The sequence below is a fragment of the Procambarus clarkii genome, chromosome 65, assembly GCF_040958095.1.
Source record: "Procambarus clarkii isolate CNS0578487 chromosome 65, FALCON_Pclarkii_2.0, whole genome shotgun sequence".
Taxonomy (NCBI): Eukaryota; Metazoa; Arthropoda; class Malacostraca; order Decapoda; family Cambaridae; genus Procambarus; species Procambarus clarkii.
The window spans coordinates 23,401,372-23,424,984 of NC_091214.1; the positions used below are offsets into that span (position 1 = coordinate 23,401,372).

At 45.2% G+C, this 23,613-nt stretch overlaps 1 protein-coding gene across 21 annotated transcripts in view; it reads right to left on the reverse strand.

The window, feature by feature from the left end:
* Positions 1–23,613, reverse strand: part of Spn (Spinophilin) — a 135,652-nt gene that overhangs the window by 66,519 nt on the left and 45,520 nt on the right. For 3 of the 21 annotated variants that reach the window (XM_069309605.1, XM_069309609.1, XM_069309606.1), the window contains exon 1: positions 5,430–13,724. The exons of 2 other annotated variants lie outside the window; for them this stretch is intronic. In XM_069309605.1, coding sequence (XP_069165706.1) covers positions 5,430–13,475 — 8,046 coding nt within the window. In that variant the 5' untranslated portion in view covers positions 13,476–13,724. Of the gene's footprint in view, positions 1–5,429; positions 14,031–23,613 lie in introns of those variants that run through there. 16 more of the 21 variants (XR_011223776.1, XR_011223777.1, XR_011223778.1 and 13 more) reach the window with 13 other exon arrangements.

Here is a 23,613-nt window from a genome sequence, read left to right on the forward strand (position 1 = left end):
GCAGAAAATTATTAAATACAGAGGTCTAGCACACTGCTACAGCTTTGTTCCGATCGGCTCGGAGACCCTCGGTTCGTGGGGAAAATGTGCATTGAAGTTCCTGAAGGAATTGGGGGACAAATTGATCAGCGCTACAAAAGACCAGAGAGCAAAAAGTTTCTTGTTCCAGCGCCTCAGTGTTGCGATTCAGAGGGGAAATGCCTGTTGCGTCTTGGGCACTAGTCCAACTTCAGAGGAATTCGAAGAAGTGTTTGACTTGCAACAATGATCGAACCCGTCTGTGACATTCATCAATGTTTCCCATTGTTGTGTTCTTCAAGAGATCCATAACCTTTAAGCACCTTTTTGCATTATTATTTTTGTATCAACCCATGTATATCTTGTAACCATCAAATGCATAATAAAGCACAAAAAATATTCAAGGAAGGGGGTGGTAGGAGAAAAGCACACAGAAACTGTATTGGAGGGGATCTAAACATTCCCTCTAATGCGTTATGCGTGGTTTCCTCCGAGGCTATGGGTCCCCCTTCTTCCAGCTAGAGGTGGGACTCCCTTCCTATGTATTTAAAAAAAAAAAAAAAAAAAATATATATATATATATATATATATATATATATATATATATATATATATATATATATATATATATATATATATATGTCGTACCTAGTAGCCAGAACGCACTTCTCAGCCTACTATGCAAGGCCCGATTTGCCTAATAAGCCAAGTTTTCATGAACTAATGCTTTTTCGACTACCTAACCTAACATTTTGGGCTACCTAACCTAACCTATAAACAAAGGTTTGGTTAGGTTAGGTAGGGTTGGTTGGGTTCGGGCATATATCTACGTTAATTTTAACTCCAATATAAAGAAATTGACCACATACATAATGAAATGGGTAGCTTTATCATTTCATAAGAAAACAATTAGAGAAAATATATTAATTCAGGAAAACTTGGCTTATTAGGCAAATCGGGCCTTGCATAGTAGGCTGAGAAGTGCGTTCTGGCTACTAGGTACGACATATATATATATATATATATATATATATATATATATATATATATATATATATATATATATATATATATATATATGTCGTACCTAGTAGCCAGAACGCACTTCTCAGCCTACTATGCAAGGCCAAATTTGCCTAATAAGCCAAGTTTTCATGAATTAATTGTTTTTCGACTACCTAACCCACCTAACCTAACCTAACCTAACTTTTTCGGCTACCTAACCTAACCTAACCTATAAAGATAGGTTAGGTTAGGTTAGGTAGGGTTGGTTAGGTTTGGTCATATATCTACGTTAATTTTAACTCCAATAAAAATAAATTGACCTCATACATCATGAAATGGGTAGCTTTATCATTTCATAAGAAAAAAATTTGAGAAAATATATTAATTCAGGAAAACTTGGCTTATTAGGCAAATCGGGCCTTGAATAGTAGGCTGAGAAGTGCGTTCTGGCTATTAGGTACGACATATATATATATATAAATATATATATATATATATATGTGTGTGTGTGTGTGTGTTTGTCTCCTCCGTGCTGTTATCCGGTGCACTGCGCGAACGAACACACACACACACACACACACACACACACACACACACACACACACACACACACACACACACACACACACACACACACACCACCACCACCAGTTGATTGACAGTTGAGAGGCGGGACCAAAGAGCCAAAGCTCAACCCCCGCAAGCACAATTAGATGAGTACACACACACACACACACACACACACACACACACACACACACACACACACACACACACACACACACACACACACACACACACGACATCCAGCCCAGCCAGATTTCCGAAGCAGTTACGCAAACACTTACGAACCTGTACATCTTTTCTCAATCTTTGGCGGCTTTGTTTACAATTATTAAACAGTTAATGAGCTCCGAAGCACCAGGAGGCTGTTTATAACAATAACAACAGTTGATTGGCAAGTTTTCATGCTTTTTAATAAATGTAAACAAAGCCGTCAAAGATTGAGGAAAGATGTACACGTTCGTAAGTACTTGCGTAACTGCTTTCGTGAATCTGGCCCCTGAATATGAAAGATGTAGCGCAGTTTCGTCGATTCTCTCCGGACCGTTATTAAGTCCTGTCATGACTTGAGACGGTCGTCAGCTGTTTGATTTCCAGATTTAATGGGATGGGTGCCAACATTTCCGCCGCGTTATTTTGACTTGTTGAAGGCGTAAGTACACCAGCCTACCAAGATTCTTAAGCGTCCGATTCTTAAATCCGGCCTATATGCCTATATATCCGGCCTATATGCCTATATATCCGGCCTATATGCCTATATATATCCGGCCTATATGGCTATATATCCGGCCTATATGGCTATATATCCGGCCTATATGGCTATATATCCGGCCTATGTGCCTATATATCCGGGCTATATGCCTATATATCCGGGCTATATGCCTATATATCCGGGCTATATGCCTATATATCCGGCCTATATGCCTATATATCCGGCCTATATGCCTATACATCCGGCCTATATTTCTATATACCCCGCCTATATGCCTATATATCCGGCCGGGTTATATCTTAGCCTTGGTGATAATTAGTCTCCCCGACTTGGTGCCTTCTTTTGATAATTATTTACTAATATCTTAAGCCTTATTCACTTAAGTGCCCAACCACTTGGGCTGGACGGTAGAGCGACGGTCTGGCTTCATGCAGGTCGGGGCGTTCAATCCCCAACCCGTCCATAAGTGGTTGGGGCACCATTCCTTTCCCCCGTCCCATCCCAAATCCTTATATCCTGACGATTGATGAAGATTGATGAAGATTAAGCCACCCAAAAGGTGGCACGGGCATGAATAGCCCGTAAGTGGTGGCCCTTTTGAGCCATCTGTGGAGATCTGTGGAGGTGCGACTGCACCCTGCGTGATGGGAGATGTCTCCCGTGTATATCCTGACCCCCTTCCAAGTGATATATAGTCGTAATGGCTTGGCACTTTCCCCCCACCAGAGTTAAGCATCTCCATAAAGGTCAGGGAAGGTCAGGGCTCCTGGCACCTGCCTCTCCGCCTGCCTAAGGGTTGCCTGACATGTGAATGGCTTCACGAGATTAGTATAATACTGAAGACTTTTAACAGCTCTTCAAGGCTGTCACGGGGGACAGGCCGTGTGGGGCCAGGATTATATTTTTCTTTCTAGAACATAGACTCATATTCGGTAAATTGAATTACTGGGAAAAGCAGGTAGGTAAACCACCCCCCCCCCCCACACACACACACACACGCCAATAAGATAACCGGTTAAAGACAGTATTTTTCACACACAATATTGCTTGTTTCAAGAAGCGTGTGCATATACAGGCGATGAGTCACAATAACGTGTATGTAAAGTATGTTCAGTAAATAAAGTATGTTCATCGACTTGAGAATGGTCCAGGATGGACCGAAACGTCGTCGTCCCTTCACCTTCTATTGTTTGTGATGTGTGTCTATGCATGTATTAACACGATGTACTGAACGGGGTGAGAACAGCTTGAGCTACCTCATCCCTTTGTGGGTATTTTACCTCAATAAACTTATTTCAATTTCAATTTCAATTCAATTTCACCTTCTAGTGTGTGGTCTCGTCAACAAGCTTGAGCATATAGGCCCAGAATTTTTTCGTAAGTACATTATATTTTTCAAAATTATTTAATGACAGAAAGTTAACTTCAAGGTGGTTGAAGAGTTATAACAAAAATAATCACCAGCAGAACCTAAACACCTAAACTATGCCTATGTACAGAACTTTTAATATATAAAAATATTAAATTTATATTTAATAAATATTTATTAAAAATATTTAACATTTATATGTTAATATATAAAAATATTAACATATAAATGAGAACAAACCTATTTTTAATACACAGTAAGTTAAAATTGATCAATGCATCTTGGGAGGGATGACCGCAGCTTTAACGAGCCTCGCCTAAAAACAGGTTGTTTATAACACGAGACATTCAGACACAGCAGCTACCCTCTGACTGTACCTTTTCCAAGATAACTGACCAAATGAAAACTAATAAGAATGCAACTCAATATCTATATCTATAAACTAAAATGTCTATCTAGGGCCAGATGCTTATGGCTAGCCTCACGGAACTTTGCATGATGACATGTCATAGTATGGGGAGTGTCATAGGATGGTTGGGGTCGACCCCGTTCTACTTTTTTATGAAGGATTCTCTCCTATTCTGAATACCAGCAACTCCTATGAAGTATGAAATGTGGCTTTCATTGTCCATAGTGTGTTAAAAAAATTTAATTACTATTATAAACTGAATTAATGTTGATAATGTTGACTCAACATTGATAACATTGATTCAATGTCGATAATGTTGAATGTTACGTGAACATCTTTTGCCCACTGGGAGGAGGGGGGGGGAGGGGAGGGAGGGAGGGAGGGAGGGAGGGAGGGAGAGAGAGAGAGAGAGAGAGAGAGAGAGAGAGAGAGAGAGAGAGAGAGAGAGAGAGAGAGAGAGAGAGAGAGAGAGAGAGAGAGAGAAAGGTACTGTACAAAAAGAATAACTTGCAGGTTAACTAATATTTTACTTACTCTTATGACAGATGAGCTAAAGACTGAAAATTGGGAAGAGAAGAAGAGAAAAAGAACAAGAGACAGGAAAGGAAACAAATGGATAAACTTGAGAGGAGAGGAAAGGAGAAGGGGAGAACACAGCTGTAAAAATATATACATTTCTTATATTCACAATAACAAGGAGAAAGGGAATTATTCCATATATCAGAATATATTACTGGGAAACCTAAATGACTTCCAGGATCATGATAATCAGTCTTTTACCTGAAGACAGTAGTCAAGTACTTGGTCTTCTGGCAGGTTGTTAGGAGCGAACTATTAACTGGGTGATGATGGATGACTATGGACGGTTGTGAACGGTCAATATACAGAGTCAACACTCGTGATCAACACTGCTACTGAAGCAGGTGTACCTTCGTGTACCTTCCCAGATCAAAAACTACAGTAGTCAACGGGAGGGGCACTACCTAATCCAACCCAAAACTACAGTAGTCAACGGGAGGGGCACTACCTAATCCAACCCAAAACTACAGTAGTCAACGGGAGGGGCACTACCCAATCCAACCAAAAACTACAGTAGTCAACGGGAGGGGCACTACCCAATCCAACCAAAACTACAGTAGTCAACGGGAAGGGCACTACCCAATCCAACCAAAAACTACAGTAGTCAACGGGAGGGGCACTACCCAATCCAACCAAAACTACAGTAGTCAACGGGAGGGGCACTACCCAATCCAACCAAAACTACAGCAGCTGCAGAGAAGAGGCACTAGTCTCCCTGATCAACTACTACAGTAGCCAGAGAGGGAAGGGAGAACACAGGTGTTTCAGCCTACCAGTCTTGACCAGAAGGTTGGAGCTGCGGTCTGCTGGCGCTGCTGGCGGCGTGCCTCTGCAGCGCGCCTCAACGCCTTCTTTTTCGAAGACTTGCGAGATTTCTTCTTTTTCACGGAGCAGTCACTCTGGCACTCAGGTTCCTCAACAGCGGTGACATCCAGCACATGCTTGTCCGAGCACCCCGGGTGGGTGACGCCTTCCTTGTGGGAATGGGCACATGGTTGGGACAACAGGAAAGTCCGAATGTTTTTACTGCAGCTGACGCTTCGCTCCCCTGACGTGCCGGATTCCTTTGGTTGAGGGCCTTCCTTGGTCAGACTACGACCACGGGCACCACTTGTGTCTGTGTCTTCTGTTGTGGCAGCATCGTTTATGCTATCAGATGTGACGGGTGATGGGTCACTGTCCAACTGTGCAGATGTGTTCTCGCTTTTACCCTCAATATTGTCATCTATCACTGCAACATCCTTGTCACCACCAATGACCAAATTATCCTGTTGAAGGATTGTTTCTGCATTCTGAAGAGCTGGACCATGCACGTGTGGCTGTGCAGGAGCCAGAATCGGATCCACTTCATAACTAACATCAGTTTCTTCACATCGAGCAGAATGTTCAGCCTGAAGTTTAGAGGAGCTACATGTGCTGGCGTCGACAGGAGAACATCCCAAATCTGGGAAGTTATTGCCCAGCAGTTGACCGAGTGTCTGGGCTACCTTCTCGTCTTTTATATCATTGTTTTTACCTGTCAAGAAATCCAACTTCAAGTTGTCAATGTCATCCTCTGAACATCCACTGCGTTTTCTGCCGTCTGAACATCCCTTGGTGGACACGATTATATCCATCCAGCTCAGTGTGTCCTCGTTATCCGTGAGAAGCATCAGCTCTTCGGGGTCGAAGATTTCTGCCTCCCGACTGAAGTTGTCCACATCCTCCTCGCTCTCCACCAGGTCGACTGACCGCAAGTAGTGTGTGATGGCTTCGAACACCTTGTGTGGGGTGGAAGGTGAGGGTGGACCGGAGGAAGATGACCTGGAATCAGAACTGCTGTCATCTTCATCGAAACTACTTCCAATCCCGCTCTCCTGGCTGCGTTTCTCCTCCACATCACTGTGGAGTGATTCCTCAACATTTTTCACCAGCTCCATGCCATAGTTATCCATGCTAATTGAACATGAGGTCGACAAAGGCTTAACATACTTCCATTTTATTTTGTTGGAGCCATTTTTATGGTCTTTATTATCTTTTGACGTTCCTTTTCCTTTCAATTTCTTCTTCTTTGATTTCTTCCTTTTACCATTGTCAGTATCTGCGGGCATACTTACCATCTGTTCATGGGCTTTTTGGACTTCTTTACCTACACTGAAGATCTCGCTGAACCGGGGAGGGTGATGCTGCAAGGTGTTTGCAGCCTTTATCATGCAGCCCTTCCCGGAGTCCTCTCGTGTGTTTAACCATTCACTCTCCTCTTCTCCCCCTCCTTGTTTGAAAATCTCACCCTTCTCCATTCCATTTTGTCTTTTCTTCTCCAGCATCTTACATCGGAGTTTATCCCATCCCTGCATTCCCGTCTTGATCTTCTCTGGTAAGTGGCGCTCTCCTTCGTATGGCTCCCCAACATCTCGTTTGGGGTTCCACCCCATGTCCTTCTTAGCCAAGTTTTGTTTGACATTATCCCACCCGCCGTTATGTTTTGTGGTGCTGTTCCAGGCCGTCATCCTGTCCAGATTGAGGCACGAAGTACTTCTTCTGCCACTGTACTTGTTTCGCACACTGTCCAGCTTTTCCTGGATGTTGTCGGTGGCATTTAGTCTATTAGTACTCCCTGTCAAGTTATAATGAGCAGTGTTGAGGTTGCTAATGCTACGGGACATACTGTCGTGAATGTTGCACAGGCTTTTACTGGCATTATAAGCATACTTCATTTTTCGCCATCTATGTCTGGAGCTGTCGTGAATGTTTGTGAGACTCCCATGCTTCGTCTTCTCTCTCCTCAGACATTCAGTTAAGTCTTCTCCGCGCTGCCGGTCGGAGTTGCCCATGAGGCTTCCTAGGAAGTCCTCCCCTACACTGCTACTCAAAGGACCTTCATCCATCACCTTTTCATGACGACCATAATCTGCCTCAAAGCTTCCAGAATGCTTTATGAGCAAATCATCATATCGCCCCGTCGCTTTCTCGTTGTTTCTATTTCTACCCCTGCTGTTGCTGCTGCCGCTTCTGCTGCTGCTTCTGCTGCTCTCACTCCTGTCACTACAAATGCTGCTGCATCTGCTACTAAAGTTGCCCATATTCTTGAAGGAGGAAGAATCTCTGCTACAGGTATCTGTGTCGAAGTTCCTGTGCTGGTCATCTTCACAACCATGCCAGCGACTGCTCACCAAGAAGTCCTTAGACATATTGTAATCATAGTCATTGCTGTTAGCTGGTCTCTGGTGGTCGGCGGACAAATTAGGTGAATCAAGTTCCCGGTGAAAATCTTCCCACAGGCAGCTCTCTGCATCGCTGTTTGTGGCTTCTGTCATGGACATAAATTCTTCTGCCTTCAGCGTATCTTCATTGCAGACTGTTGGCATGTCTTCGTCAAAAGTATCCAGCATGTCTTCTACAAAAGTATTCATCATCTCTTCATTGGTTACTGATGGTAAGTCTGCTACAAAAGTATTCAACATCTCTTCATTACTTACCGATGGCAAGTCTTCTACAAAAGTATTCATCATCTCTTCATTGTTTACTGATGGCAAGTCTGCTACAAGAGTATTCAACATCTCTTCATTGGTTACTGATGGCAAGTCTGCTACAACAGTATTCATCATCTCTTCATTGGTTACTGATGGCAAGTCTGCTACAAAAGTATTCATCATCTCTTTATTGCTTACTGATGGCAAGTCTGCTACAACAGTATTCATCATCTCTTCATTGGTTACTGATGGCAAGTCTGCTACAACAGTATTCATCATCTCTTTATTGGTTACTGATGGCAAGTCTGCTACAACAGTATTCATCATCTCTTCATTGGTTATTGATGGCAAGTCTGCTACAACAGTATTCATCATCTCTTCATTACTTACTGATGAAAAGTCTGCTACAAAAGTATCCAGACTTTCTTCGTTACCTACTAATGGCAAGTCTGGTGTAAAAGACATAAGCAGCTCTTCAGTGCTCGCTATTGGAGTGTCTTCCATACCTTTCGCTAGTATTTCTTCACCACTTGTCACTAACGTCTCCGTTGCAAAGATTCCGAACATCTCATCTTGGCTCACTTGTGGCACATCTGTTTTGCATGTCCCCAGCATCTCTACACAGTTTATCCCAGGCATGTCTTGTGCCAATATTATGAGCATCTCTTCATTGTTCGTTGTTGACGGGTCTGCTGAACATGTCATTGGCATCTCCACACTGTCTTTCGCTGGTATGTTTTCTGTAAAAGGTATGAGCAACTCTGTTTTGCAGGTCTCTTGCATATCTGATGTGCATAAAGGTAGTATATTTAAATTGTTTATCATTGACATGTCTGGTTCATCTTCGTTGATTGTTGCTTGGGTTTCTGTGTCTTCCAATATCACCAGGACTTCCTCTTTGTCTGCTGCATGTATGTCCACTAGCCTTACCTCTGTATCTGCTGGTGTGGGTGACCTTTCTTCACTGGCTGCTGTCTGTGTCACTGACTTTTCTTCAGTGATGGTCAGTTCAACTGGCTTCTCTTCAATGACTGGTGGGGCAATTAGCCATTCGTCTGTGACTGTTGGTGCAACCGGTCCTTCTTCGGTGACTGTTGGGGCAATCAGCCATTCATCAGTGACTGTTGGTGCAACCGGCCCTTCTTCGGTGACTGTTGGGGCAATCAGCCATTCGTCTGTGACGGTTGGTGCAACCGGCCCTTCTTCGGTGACTGTTGGGGCAATCAGCCATTCGTCTGTGACTGTTGGTGCAACCGGCCCTTCTTCGGTGACTGTTGGGGCAATTAGCCATTCGTCTGTGACTGTTGGTGCAACCGGTCCTTCTTCGGTGACTGTTGGGGCAATCAGCCATTCGTCAGTGACTGTTGGTACAACCGGCCCTTCTTCAGTGATGGTCAGTTCAACTAGTCCTGCATCAGCGACTGTCGGCACAATGGGCCCTTCTTCAGCAACTGTTAATACAACTGGCACTCCTTTAGCAACTGTCAATGCAACTGGGTCTTCTTCAGTGACTGTCGTTGAAACTAACCCTTCCTCAATGCCTTTCAATGCTGCAGCTTCGTTAGCATGTGTAATTAATGTGTTTCTATCAACTGGCATGCTCAACGTTGCAATCATATCCGAGTCATTACCCTTTATTTCATTTCCACTGGCTGCAGTCAATTCCTTGGTGATGTCTGTCATTAATTTGCCTCCTCCTTCCTTTGCAGCCTCGGCAGTAAAGCTGTCTGCTCTACTACGTACAGCATTCTCCAGGTTGTCTGCACTGACGCTGCTGCCGTTCTGCACCTGCATGGGCTTGTCACACGCTGCATTCAACTTCTGTACCTTGCTGAAAGGTGTCTGGTCAAGTTTGGTTACATCAGACATACTACAGGAACTCCTGACATTAGAGATCATTTTCGCTACACTTTTCAGCTTCTGCATGTCCTCGGGCAAGCTCTTGGCTTTCATATCACTCAAGTTCTTTGACTTCTTAAAGTCATTTGCAGAGCTCTGAGGATTCTTCGCGGGATTCGGTGAACTCTTTGGTTTCATGACTTCAGGTGAAATATGTGGCTTCATGTCGCCTTGTGGTTTCTTTGTGTTGTCTGACGAGCTCTGTGGCTTCCTTGAAACATTTGGTGAATTCTTTGGCTTCTTTAAACCACTTGATAAGGACTTCGGCTTCTTCACACCATCAGATAATGCCTTTGGCTCTTGGTTTACATCCAACAAGCTCTTTGACTTTTTTGCATTATTCACTAAGCTTTTCAACTTCTTTGCGCCATCTGAGGCGAGCGTGACCTTCTTAACTGTATTGTACAAGTTCCTTGTCTTCTTGTCATTATCTGGATAATCCTTTGATTTTTTCCCAGTGTCAGTGCGATTCTTCAGCCTGTTATTATTCTCTGTGGTGCCTTTAAGCTTGTTGACACTGCATTGTGGTACCACAGCTGCATTGTCTCGATTACCAGCTATCACTTTCTTTTCATTTGCAATGGTGCCACTAACAGGAGCCACTTTTTTCGTCTCTATACAACCACTAGTAGCAGAAGCTGTTTTCCCCACTTTTGCGTTACTGCCACTAACAGTATCTGTTTTCCCAAGGTCTGCACTGCTCTTACTGGTAGGAACCCTTTCCACTGTGTCTTCACTGCAACTGCTAACATGAGTTGCTTTCTTTGCATCTGCACTGCCGCCACTGGTAGGAGTCTTTTTGCCTTCATCTGTCATAATGCTAGTGGCAGAAGCAGTTTTTTCTGTGTCCGCGTTGCTGCTACTGCTAAGAGCTGCGGCTTTTATCTTGTCTGTGCCTACCAGCTGAGCCTGGTCGCAGTTCAGCATATCCAGTTTCCCGCCAGAGCCCTTGGCTTTCCTGGCATCATCAGAGGTACCTCCGGCGACTAATGTTAAATCCTTCTCCTCGATGCTGGTAGCTCTTCGGCGCTTGTGTACCACATTTTGGCCGCTGTCACCTTTTCCTTTGTACAGACCATCGTGTGGGACATTAGTACCATTCAGGTTGGTTATGCTACTGCTCCTCGAGATACTATTGAGACTACTATTGCTACTGTACCGTGGGCTGTTTTTTATAGTAGTACTATTGTGCCGTGGACTGGCTCTTCTGTTGCTGCCTTTGTCCTTGGACAGAACGTCCCGTGCGGTGCCAGGCACAGTCAGGTTGGTGGTGCTACTGCTCCTTTTGTCCCTGTTGATGCTACTGATGCTACTTTGCCGAGGGTTGCCTCTGCTGATGCTGCCATTTCCTTTCGACCGAGTGCCATGTGTTTCATCAGTTGTATTCAGAGTGGTAGTACTGCTGCTCCTTTTGCCACTCCTGATGCCACTGATGCTACGTTGCCATGGGCTGCCGCTACTGATGCTGCCATTTCCTTTGGACAGTATGTCGTGTGCGGCCTCAGTCACATTCAAGCTGGTGGTGCTACTGCTCCTTGAGTTAAGACCGACAGAATTCTTGCTGCTACGTTGTAGGTTTCCTCGGGTGCTGACTCGTTCTTTATACGTGACGCCGCAAGACGAGTCTATGACATTCAGGCTGACGGTGCTACTGCTCCGTGAACGTCTGCTAATCTTATTGTTTTGACTGTGGCGTGGGCCGCTGATGTTGATGCAACTGCCCCAATGCCGTGGGCCACTGATGTCGCTGCAACTGCTACTGAGCTGTGGGTTGATGTTGCTGATGTCGCTGCAACTGTTTCCGAGCTGTGGATTGATGCTACAGATGTCGCTGCAACTGCTACCAAGCTGTGGATTGATGCTACGGATGTCACTGCAACTGCTACCGAGCTGTGGATTGATGCTGCTGATGTCGCTGTAACTGCTACCGAGCTGTGGATTGATGCTGCTGATGTCACTGCAACTGGTACCGAGTTGTGGATTGATGCTGCTGATGTCACTGCAACTGCTACCGAGCTGTGGATTGATGCTGCTGATGTCACTGCAACTGCTACCGAGCTGTGGATTGATGCTGCTGATGTCGCTGCAACTGCTACCGAGCTGTGGATTGATGCTACAGATGTCGCTGCAACTGCTACCGAGCTGTGGATTGATACTGCTGATGTCGCTGCAACTGCTACCGAGCTGTGGATTGATACTGCTGATGTCGCTGCAACTGCTACCGAGCTGTGGGTTGATGCTACAGATGTCGCTGCAACTGCTACCGAGCTGTGGATTGATGCTGCTGATATCGCTGCAACTGCTACCAAGCTGTGGATTGATGCTGCTGATATCGCTGCAACTGCTACCAAGCTGTGGATTGATGCTGCTGATATCGCTGCAACTGCTACCAAGCTGTGGATTGATGTTACGGATATCGCTGCAACTGCTACCGAGCTGTGGATTGATGCTGCTGCTGATGTTGTTGTAACTGCTACTTTGCCGTGGCCTGTTGCCACTGTTTCGTCGGCTGCCGCTACTGATGTTGTTGCAACTTCCACCAAACCATGGGTTGATGCTGTTGCAAGTGCCGTTAAGTTGTGGGCTGGCTCTATTACTGTTGCTCCGTCCATTACGGATACCGTTTTGTGAGCTGCTTCTGTTGCTAAGTTCTGGACTACCGCTCTCAGGGCTATGACTGTTGCAAAGACTGCTCCTGTTTTTGCCACTCTTACTACCCTGGTATTCTTGCTCGGAGGTGGTATCAGTGTTGTCATCTTCCTTCATCTCAGAGTCTTGTGAGATAAGCGGGGGTGGACTCAAGGACTCGCCGCTTCCTGAGCTGCCCGAGTGATACACTAGACTGTTTCTTCGACGCAAGGAGCTGTCTGAGGATTGTGTGAGGTTATGTGACGGGGAGGCCACACTGCTTCCGCGGCGACTAATTGGTCTCGAGGAAGGCTTCCTGTGTATAGTGTTTATGCTATTGCTAAGCAGACACATGGCATGGCGTGACGGCGGACCGCTGGAGTAGATGGAGCCCTGACAGGTTAATGAATTTGATCTCTGCTTGACCTTTGGAATCTCGACGGGTTGACTGGTAGGCAAAGTATTGAGACTGTTAGAAGATTCATTCAGGTGCCGGACCCGCGGGGGGCTGTTTGGAGGGCTGTTGGTCGGGCTGTTGGACATGCTGGAAGATGCGGCGCGCCAACGGCCTCCATGACGACATTTGGCGCCACACTTGCTTTTGACGCTGGTCGTCGTCATCAGGGTCTTCCGGGCCTTGTCCCACAGGGGCCCGGACACCGCCGGACTCCCACTTGACGACGCAAATTTGCCCTTCGAAGTGATTGACTTCCTGGCCTCTGAGCCGCAGTTCTTGAAGATGTTCGAGGTTGAAACTGGCCGAGTTAAGAGAGTGGGATGCTGGAGCCAGGAGTCGCTGCCGCAGACCTCCCAGCTGCAAGACTGCACCTGACCACTCATACTCACACCGGAGCTCACAAAGGTATTCTCTACAGTTGAGTATTATGTTAATCAGAGGACGATTGATGGTCCATCGCCTGAATACTCTACATTGTTTGTACCACTGCAACCCGCATTTGCTTAATATTATCAATCCAGCTCCAAAGTTGGTCAGTTCAATTAGTCGTAACTGGATGTGGCAGGTTGTATATGGTAGACCGTTCCTACATGCTCCCACACATATACTGCTGACAACGGTTCTGTGTACGTGGAGAAAATACACCACATACAGTATGTTGTATATCTAGAGAAAACATGTGCTGCATAAATATTGACAATATATACAGTACTTTTCCTACAAACAACATTCCCAACACTAAAAAGAACACATGATAGTGAAAGTGCCTCAAAGTTTCAAAGAAAGCCGCTTGTGTTTTATATAAAAAAACTACCAATATTGATGTGTGAATAATTACACTTTAAAATATATAAAAATGTCTATATTGAGTATATTTAATAAAACACACCTGACTCACTCTCTCTCTCTCTCTCTCTCTCTCTCTCTCTCTCTCTCTCTCTCTCTCTCTCTCTCTCTCTCTCTCTCTCTCTCTCTCTCTCAATTACTGCTAGCAGATGCAAGAGCTTCCCAAAGGAGACATCTGTCGACACCACACTTGTTACACCTGTTGCATCTGAAGCCACACCTTGTTACACCTTTTACACCAGTTACACCTACACCACCTGTTACACCTACACCAGTTACACCTTGTTACATCTGAAGCCACACTTGTTACACCTTAACATCCCCCCCTCCCCCCCACACACCACACCACCCACACCCGCACCAGACAACACCATAACACATACACTCACATACACATCCCAGTACCAACACAAACAATGCAAACACAACTGCAATTTGGCCTGCACACCAACCAGTACACGTACACCAGTACACGTACACCAGTACACGTACACCAGTACACGTACACCAGTACACGTACACCAGTACACGTACACCAGTACACGTACACCAGTACACGTACACCAGTACACCTACACCAGTACACGTACACCAGTACACGTACACCAGTACACGTACACCAGTACACCTACACCAGTACACCTCCGCCAGTACACCTACACCAGTACACCTACACCAGTACACCTACACCAGTACACCTACACCAGTACACCCACACCAGTACACGTACACCAGTACACCCACACCAGTACACGTACACCAGTACACCTACACCAGTACACGTACACCAGTACACGTACACCAGTACACGTACACCAGTACACGTACACCAGTACACGTACACCAGTACACGTACACCAGTACACCTACACCAGTACACGTACACCAGTACACGTACACCAGTACACCTACACCAGTACACGTACACCAGTACACCTACACCAGTACACGTACACCAGTACACGTACACCAGTACACCTTCACCAGTACACCTACACCAGTACACGTACACCAGTACACGTACACCAGTACACGTACACCAGTACACCCACACCAGTACACCTACACCAGTACACGTACACCAGTACACGTACACCAGTACACGTACACCAGTACACGTACACCAGTACACCCACACCAGTACACCTACACCAGTACACCTACACCAGTACACCCACACCAGTACACGTACACCAGTACACCCACACCAGTACACGTACACCAGTACACCTACACCAGTACACCTACACCAGTACACGTACACCAGTACACGTACACCAGTACACGTACACCAGTACACCCACACCAGTACACCTACACCAGTACACCCACACCAGTACACGTACACCAGTACACCCACACCAGTACACGTACACCAGTACACGTACACCAGTACACCCACACCAGTACACCTACACCAGTACACCTACACCAGTACACCCACACCAGTACACGTACACCAGTACACCCACACCAGTACACGTACACCAGTACACCTACACCAGTACACCTACACCAGTACACCTACACCAGTACACCTACACCAGTACACCCACACCAGTACACGTACACCAGTACACCCACACCAGTACACGTACACCAGTACACGTACACCAGTACACGTACACCAGTACACGTACACCAGTACACGTACACCAGTACACCTACACCAGTACTCCTACACCAGTACACCTACACCAGTACACGTACACCAGTACACGTACACCAGTACACGTACACCAGTACACCCACACCAGTACACGTACACCAGTACACGTACACCAGTACACGTACACCAGTACACCTACACCAGTACACCTACACCAGTACATCTACACCAGTACACGTACACCAGTACACCTACACCAGTACACGTACACCAGTACACCTACACCAGTACACGTACACCAGTACACCTTCACCAGTACACGTACACCAGTACACCTTCACCAGTACACCTACACCAGTACACCTACACCAGTACACCTACACCAGTACACGTACACCAGTACACGTACACCAGTACACGTACACCAGTACACCTTCACCAGTACACGTACACCAGTACACCTTCACCAGTACACCTACACCAGTACACCTTCACCAGTACACCTACACCAGTACACCTACACCAGTACACGTACACCAGTACACCTACACCAGTACACGTACACCAGTACACCTACACCAGTACACGTACACCAGTACACGTACACCAGTACACGTACACCAGTACACCTACACCAGTACACGTACACCAGTACACCTACACCAGTACACGTACACCAGTAATGCTTCAGGCTTCCTACACTACAACAGTTCACGAGAAAAAAAACACAGGAAACACTTAAAAACACCAGCAATAAACTAAAAACACAGGAAACCAACAGAAAACCCGTGCAAAACGGTAGAAACCAACAGAAAACCCGTGCAAAACGGTAGAAACCAACAGAAACCCCGTGCAAAACGGTAGAAACCAACAGAAACCCCGTGCAAAACGGTAGAAACCAACAGAAACCCCGTGCAAAACGGTAGAAACCAACAGAAACCCATGCAAAACGGTAGAAACCAACAGAAACCCATGCAAAACGGTAGAAACCAACAGAAACCCATGGAAAACGGTAGAAACAAACAGAAACCCATGGGAAAACTATAGAAACCAACAGAAACCCATGGGAAAACGGTAGAAAACCAACAGAACCCCATGCAAAACACTAGAAACCAACAGAAACCCATGAAAATGGTAGAAAACCTAAAGAAACCGACGTCCCCTCAGCAATGCGACCACGGGACTCTCATTACTACACGCTAAGCTGCATGGCAAACTTCATACCCCCCCCCCCACCAACCCCCCGTACGGGGTGCCTATCCAAACCGGTTTGTGGTTGAGCCTCCACAAATCAAGTCAGAAACTAGCACCTTGAGAGTGTAAACTTGCAACCTCGATGTAAACTAGATCTGTGATCTCATAGCAAACTTCAACTCGAGTCTACCCAAGTTAGCTCTTGTTAATCACCAGCGGCACTTAAGAGGCGTCAATCAACACACTTAACTAAGGGGAAAACAGTGTTATGCAGGCCACTTCACTTAAGACACGCACGTAAGGCCACTTGACACCCATGTATCTGACACGACCATATCAAACCATTCTTCTAAGTTCAGGAGGGGACGTGACTGTACCTTAGTGTGTTAGGAGAGAGACTGACTGCCTCTTGTGGCTTCTCGACTCTAGCCTGCTTCCTCACTTAGGAGGGAGGGAGGGAGGGATGGGATGGGGAGGGACGTAGGTCTTCTTTTCCATCACTTAACACTTAAACCCTTCTACCCTCCCTCCTCTGTCTCTTCCTTTAGGGGATAATCCCTTCTTTCCTTAACTCCTTGTGTGTTACCCTCTATTATGCCATTGCAAAAGTTGATTTAGGGTTCTCTTTTTCTCCCTTGTCACTCCCAACGTTCTTTCATTTCTCTTTGACTCCCTTTCCGCCTCTTGGTCAATTAGGGTCGTTGTTGCCACCATCTGGCAATACCTATCCCCTCAGTTGCCATACCAACCTTGTCCTTCTGTGCCATCCTTGTCCTCTTCTATCTCTCTGTCCTTCCTCTAACCCCACATCCACCCCCACCGGGCCCCACACTCCACCATCCCCCCTGTCTCGTGTATTCTTCAACCTGACCTCACCCCCACCCCCACATTTTGCTCATCTAAAGCCCCAAAACGCCACATATTGCATTAGCCAGCAGCAGCAGCAGCAGCAGCAGCAGCAGCTTGGGCTGCTTCAGGTGCACCACAATGGCACTCCTTCACTCCTAAGGCCTCACTTGGGAAGGTGAGGCTGCTGGTGCTTCCCGCGCGATGGCGCTGCCACCCGTCCTAACACAGCATTTGACGGGCGAAATTGACGTACTTTCCCGTTTTCCATCTTGGGTCCTTGCTGTTTTTAGTACGACAGTTTCTTGACGTTGGGACACAGCAGCCAAAGACTGCGAGTTTGCAGATATGTGCACTTTTTTTTTAATACCCAGGTATGCCAGTCACTTCAAGGGCGCGCCAGGAACACGTCCAGCGAAGGAATTTCCAACCATATTCACAGGTTTTCTTTTTCATTCTGAGGGGAGACCCTTCCAGTTTCTTGGTACTTGGTATACATACTCCCTAGCTTGACGTATCTGTATCTATCCCTAGCTTGATGTATCTGTATCTATCCCTAGCTTGACGTATTTGTGTCTATCCTTAGCTTGATGTATCTGTGTCTATCCCTAGCTTGACGTATTTGTGTCTATCCCTAGCTTGACGTATCTGTATCTATCCCTAGCTTGACGTATCTGTGTCTATCCTTTGATTGACGTATCTATGTATATCCTTTGATTGACGTATCTATGTCTATCCTTTGATTGACGTAGCTATGTCTATCCTTTGATTGACGCAGCTATGTCTATCCTTTGATTGACGTAGCTATGTCTATCCTTTGATTAACGTATCTCTATCTATCCCTAGCTACCCCAAGTGGATAGGATATGCCTAAGGCGTATGAAATATATACAAATATTACGAAACCATTGTTAAAAATGTAAATTCTTCCTGTTCACGAAACAAAACATTATTATCAAACATTTCTAAAAATACAAATGATGTCTCTCTCTCTCTTGCACCTCTCTCACCACTCTAGTGTAATAATAATCAAGGATACCCACACCCAGAGGTCAATCTCACTTCTTTGTGTATATACACTTTGAGTTTATTTTGGTCCAGGATCATGTCAGAGACTAGGCTATTCTCGCGGGCCGGGTAGCCTAGCACACATAATCCTGGGCAACTTGTACCACGTAATATATGAACCTAGTTGCAATTTCCATCAAATCATGGGTTGATGCTGTTGCTAGTGCCATTAAGTCGTAGGGCCTAGTTGAGGGTAAGTTGGTGACCTTGACTATACAAAGAACACAAATGGAGGGGGAATCTTTCTTGGTAACACAATCCATGTTGTTCAAGTCCGTTTATTGAGACAATGAAATACATCACAAAGGGATAGAGTAGGTTAGGCTATTTCTACCCGCCCCCAATCAACGTTGCGTACTTGTATTATATATGTACTATCATGTTACACAGACTACGTGATTAGCTTTGACAAGGACACAAGCCATAGCTTGGATTCATGAAAACGGATTCGGTAGAGGATTGGAAAACAACACCCAATCAACATAGACATCGTGCTGACCAGGTATTTTTTCCACACAGGTACAGGGAAAGATGACTTCCGACTCCTGTTAGCAGGCTGAGAGCTTTCCCTTCCCATAGTTCATGGTAAGCCTCACCCACTAGTATGCCCTGGAACACCACCCGCCAATCGGTTTACCACCAGGTGTCCCGGTTACTGCTGGGTGAACAGAGGCAAATAGTTGAAGGACCGGCGCCCAGACAATCCTTCCTGAACAGGACTCGAACACAGACCGAATCGCTGGCGAGATGCGGGGCGAGTGTAAAACCACTGAGCCACCTGGAGTTAGACATAATTATAAAGGCAAATAGGTAGGAGAGGGGGGGAACCTTTGACAAGCCGCCGGCTTCCTATCCTCGTCAAGGACATTTACCTTCAGGTAAATCCAAGTAAAATGATAAACAGCAGAGGTTTGAGGAGCACGCAGACAGCAGACAGAAAAAATGGGTGTAACAAGCACCCCCTATGAACCAAACACGAAGCAGACACCCTGCTTACACCCCCCACCCCCACCACCCCCTTCCTCTCCCCCAACCCCCACCACATACCCCCCCCCAAGTCCATCCCTCCCCCCAACAAACACTCATCCCTCTTAAGCATCCCTCTCTGCATCTAGTTTTTTCCCTCCATTCTAGTCATTCAACTATCCCTATCCTCCCCCTCCCCCCCCCCCTCACAGACACGCGACCCCCCCCATCACCCCCTCCCCCCTTAACTGCCGGACCAGCATGCTAGCGTCATCACCCCTGACTCATTCCATTATAATTACGACCCTAAAACCAGTTTCAGAATAAGATTACACACTTAACTCTCTTCCCAACATTCCTCGCCCACTATACATATATATATATATATATATATATATATATATATATATATATATATATATATATATATATATATATATATATATATATATATATATATAAACACCAACACTTTTCTAGGCAAAATATACCAGGATTAAAAGGTGGTGTTATGGCAGCAAAGTGAAATTTCAGGAATGTAAACATGGGTAAACTTCGAGAAACCTCTCGCTTCAGTACCTCCAGCGGGCACACAGCACATGTTGCCGCCAAAAAGGAAGAGGCTGAAAGACAATATAGCCGCTATTTTGGCGGGAAAGGAATGTAAACATTATTGGTCGGAGCGAGGGTGACGTTGGCTTGGGTGCTAGTGGTAAACTGGCCCGTCGGTTCGCGCGCAGACTCTTTTAAGAGTTCTAAGACTCTATTGGGCTCTTGGACTCTATTGGGTTCTAAAACTCTATTGGGCTCTAAGACCCACAGCCTGGCGCCGCCAATATCCTATGTTACTGACTCGTTGTATGTGAAATATTAAATAAAAACCATTTATAGTTACATGAGCTGGACGGTAGAGCGACGGTCTCGCTTCATACAGGCCTAGCGTTCAATCCCCAATCCCTCCAAGTGGTTGGGCACCATGCCTCCCCCTCCCCCCCCCGTCCCATCCCAAATCCTTATATCCTAATCCCTTCCCAGTGCTATATAGTCCTGATAGCTTGGCGCTTTCTCCCGATAATTCTCTCCCTCAATTCCACGTATCACAAGGATTTTATATTTACAATAGTCAGTACGTAACGCCTGTGACGTGTACTAACACGTCACGTGACGTTGACGGACGTGACGTCACGTCTAGACAAAAAAATTCCGGTTTTCTGATAACTCATTTTTTTTTCATGTCAACCCATTTTTGCTTCCTGCCTCGCTAAGGACCAGGGGCCAGATTCACGAAGCAGTTACGCAAGCATTTACGAACCTGTACATCTTTTCTCAATCTTTGGCGGCATTGTTTACAATTATTAAACGAGCTCCGAAGCACCAGGAGGCTGTTTATAACAATAACAACACTTGATTGGCAAGTTTTCATGCTTGTAAACTGTTTAATAAATGTAACCAACGAAGTCAAGGATTGAGGAAAGATGTACACGTTCGTAAGTGCTTGCGTAACTGCTTCGTGAATCTGGGTCCTGGTTCATTCCCCTTCGTCTTGTTCCACAATTCAACCCAATTATGAACCATTACAGCAATACAATTACAATTACAAACAATACAATTATTAATTAGAAAATACACATTGGTGTATTTACACAAGCGACAGCTTAAAGGGCACTAGGAAGGAACTTACAGGCTGCTTAAATTTAATTAAACTTCCAATCTTCCATTCATCTTATAATAGTTCCAATCTTCCATTCATCTCATAAAAGTTCCAATCTTCCAATCATCTCACAAAGGTTCCAATCTCCCATTCATCTCACAAAAGTTCCAATCTTCCATTCATCTCATAAAAGTTCCAATCTCCCATTCATCTCATAAAAGTTCCAAAATCCACAAACGTTCGGGGGCGTTCTCCCTGCACACCTGATGTCTCTGTTCACCTAGCAAGATATACAGCTCCCTGTGAGTGAGACAACAGTCATGGGGGTCATCATCTATGGGGAAAAAAGTTAGGCCACGGCCTAAATTGTAGCCCCTAAGAGAACCTAGGTAAGTCAAAGTGGTTGGGCACTAAATGGACAACAATGTATGGGCTGAAGGAAGTGTTGCTTCCTTGCAAGGATGCAAGCTCTTGCAATACCACAAAGTCTTCTCCCCCCACCCTAAACAATTCACACCTCTATGAATGCTATGGCCAAGCGGCAAAAATTAGGCAAGAAAGAGAAGGGTTGGCAGACTGCATCTTCTTGGAGTGCCAGAAAGCCTTTGACACAGTACCTGTACTTTCCTACTCACCCACGTGGTGGTCGGATGGACCATCCTCGTCTCGGAGCCTTTGGGGCTCCAGGCGTGCTTGCGAGAGAAGAGCAGGTTGGGCATCGTGATGGTGGTACTGGTGGTCCGCTGGGTACAGTACCGGGAGTAGAGGTGATCCGCAGGGTACAGTACCGATGGCAGATGCCCGCTGTACCCTGTGTGGCAGTTACAACACTAGATATGGATCCACTTAACCCTGGGCCAGTATGGCAACTTCGGACCCGAGGCTACGGTAGGAGGGTCGGAAATGAACCTTCGGCCGAGCCAGAATTCGCGCGGGAACGCTAGGCTATAGCAGCAGACTCATCACGCAGGAGGCTACAGGAGGCTATGGTCTCCAAGCTATGGCTATAGGGAAGATGGGTGTACGGATACCTCCTTCTCTCTCGTCAACTCAACAGTGTCAACCATGACATGAGAACCCCAACACACTTCAGACACGTCTCGTACATAATTTACAGTTTATCACGGTCACTAAGAGCCTAGCATTTCTGCGCGAAGCTCCACAATTTCTCCCGCCATTTCCACTGTTCTAGTTTACAAAGTTGACCTATTTGGGGCCTATTTTGTTACCAATTCCTTATCTGTTAGCGAATTGTCTAGCTTCCTCCACTTGTGAATAATAGCAAGGGTGATTTTTGTCATTATTTTCATTGCCTCTCGTCTTTTTTCTCTCTCGTCCATTGCTTTAAGATCATTACTGCGCATTTTTACACCTATATTAACCACTCTCACTGGCGCTGGCAGTATTGACCAATTGTTGCCACACACTCCCATATATCACATTTCGTATCTCGTTTATCCATATCTTTACAGTAGATATGTAATTTTGTTTATATAGATACGTCGTAGATGTAGATAAAATTGTAGATACTACCTCACCAATTCCATCTGCATAATGGAGCACTAATTTAAAATTATCACAATTCTGTATACAAAAAAAATGACATCATAAGACCATGAGAATAAAGACCATTGCAGATGCCCGTTAATAGGCCTATAGGAGGCCGTTCGACACGAGTCAATTACGTACTAGTGGCTTTACAAGAATGTAATTACTATGCTATGTATCCTCACAATCCCAATGTACCTTCTTGTATATATATATATATATATATATATATATATATATATATATATATATATATATATATATATATATATATATTGGTAGCAGTCTTTCCTGTAGACATATATTATTAAATATGACCGAAAAAGTAAGATTAATAATTCTAACACGAATTTTCTCAATCTTTCGTACATTTCTTTTCACTGTTGGTGGTAATTCAAAAATCAATTCTCCAAAATTCATTTTTATTTCTAGTCTGACGCGACACTTGAGCGCGTTTCGTAAAACTTATTACATTTTCAAAGACTTTAGTTAACACATACACAACTGAATAGAACTTACACATCTCCGATTTTGTTTATATCTACTTTTGAGTGAGGTGGATGGGGTGAGGTGGTATTTAATAAGGTATTAATTTCATCAACACAAGACAGAACACGAAACAATGGGTATTTGAATAGAAGTGATTGTAGAAAGCCTATTGGTCCATATTTCTTGATGCTTCTATATTGGAGCGGAGTCTTGAGGTGGGTAGAATATAGTTGTGCATTAATTGGCTGTTGATTGCTGGTGTTGACTTCTTGATGTGTAGTGCCTCGCAAACGTCAAGCCGCCT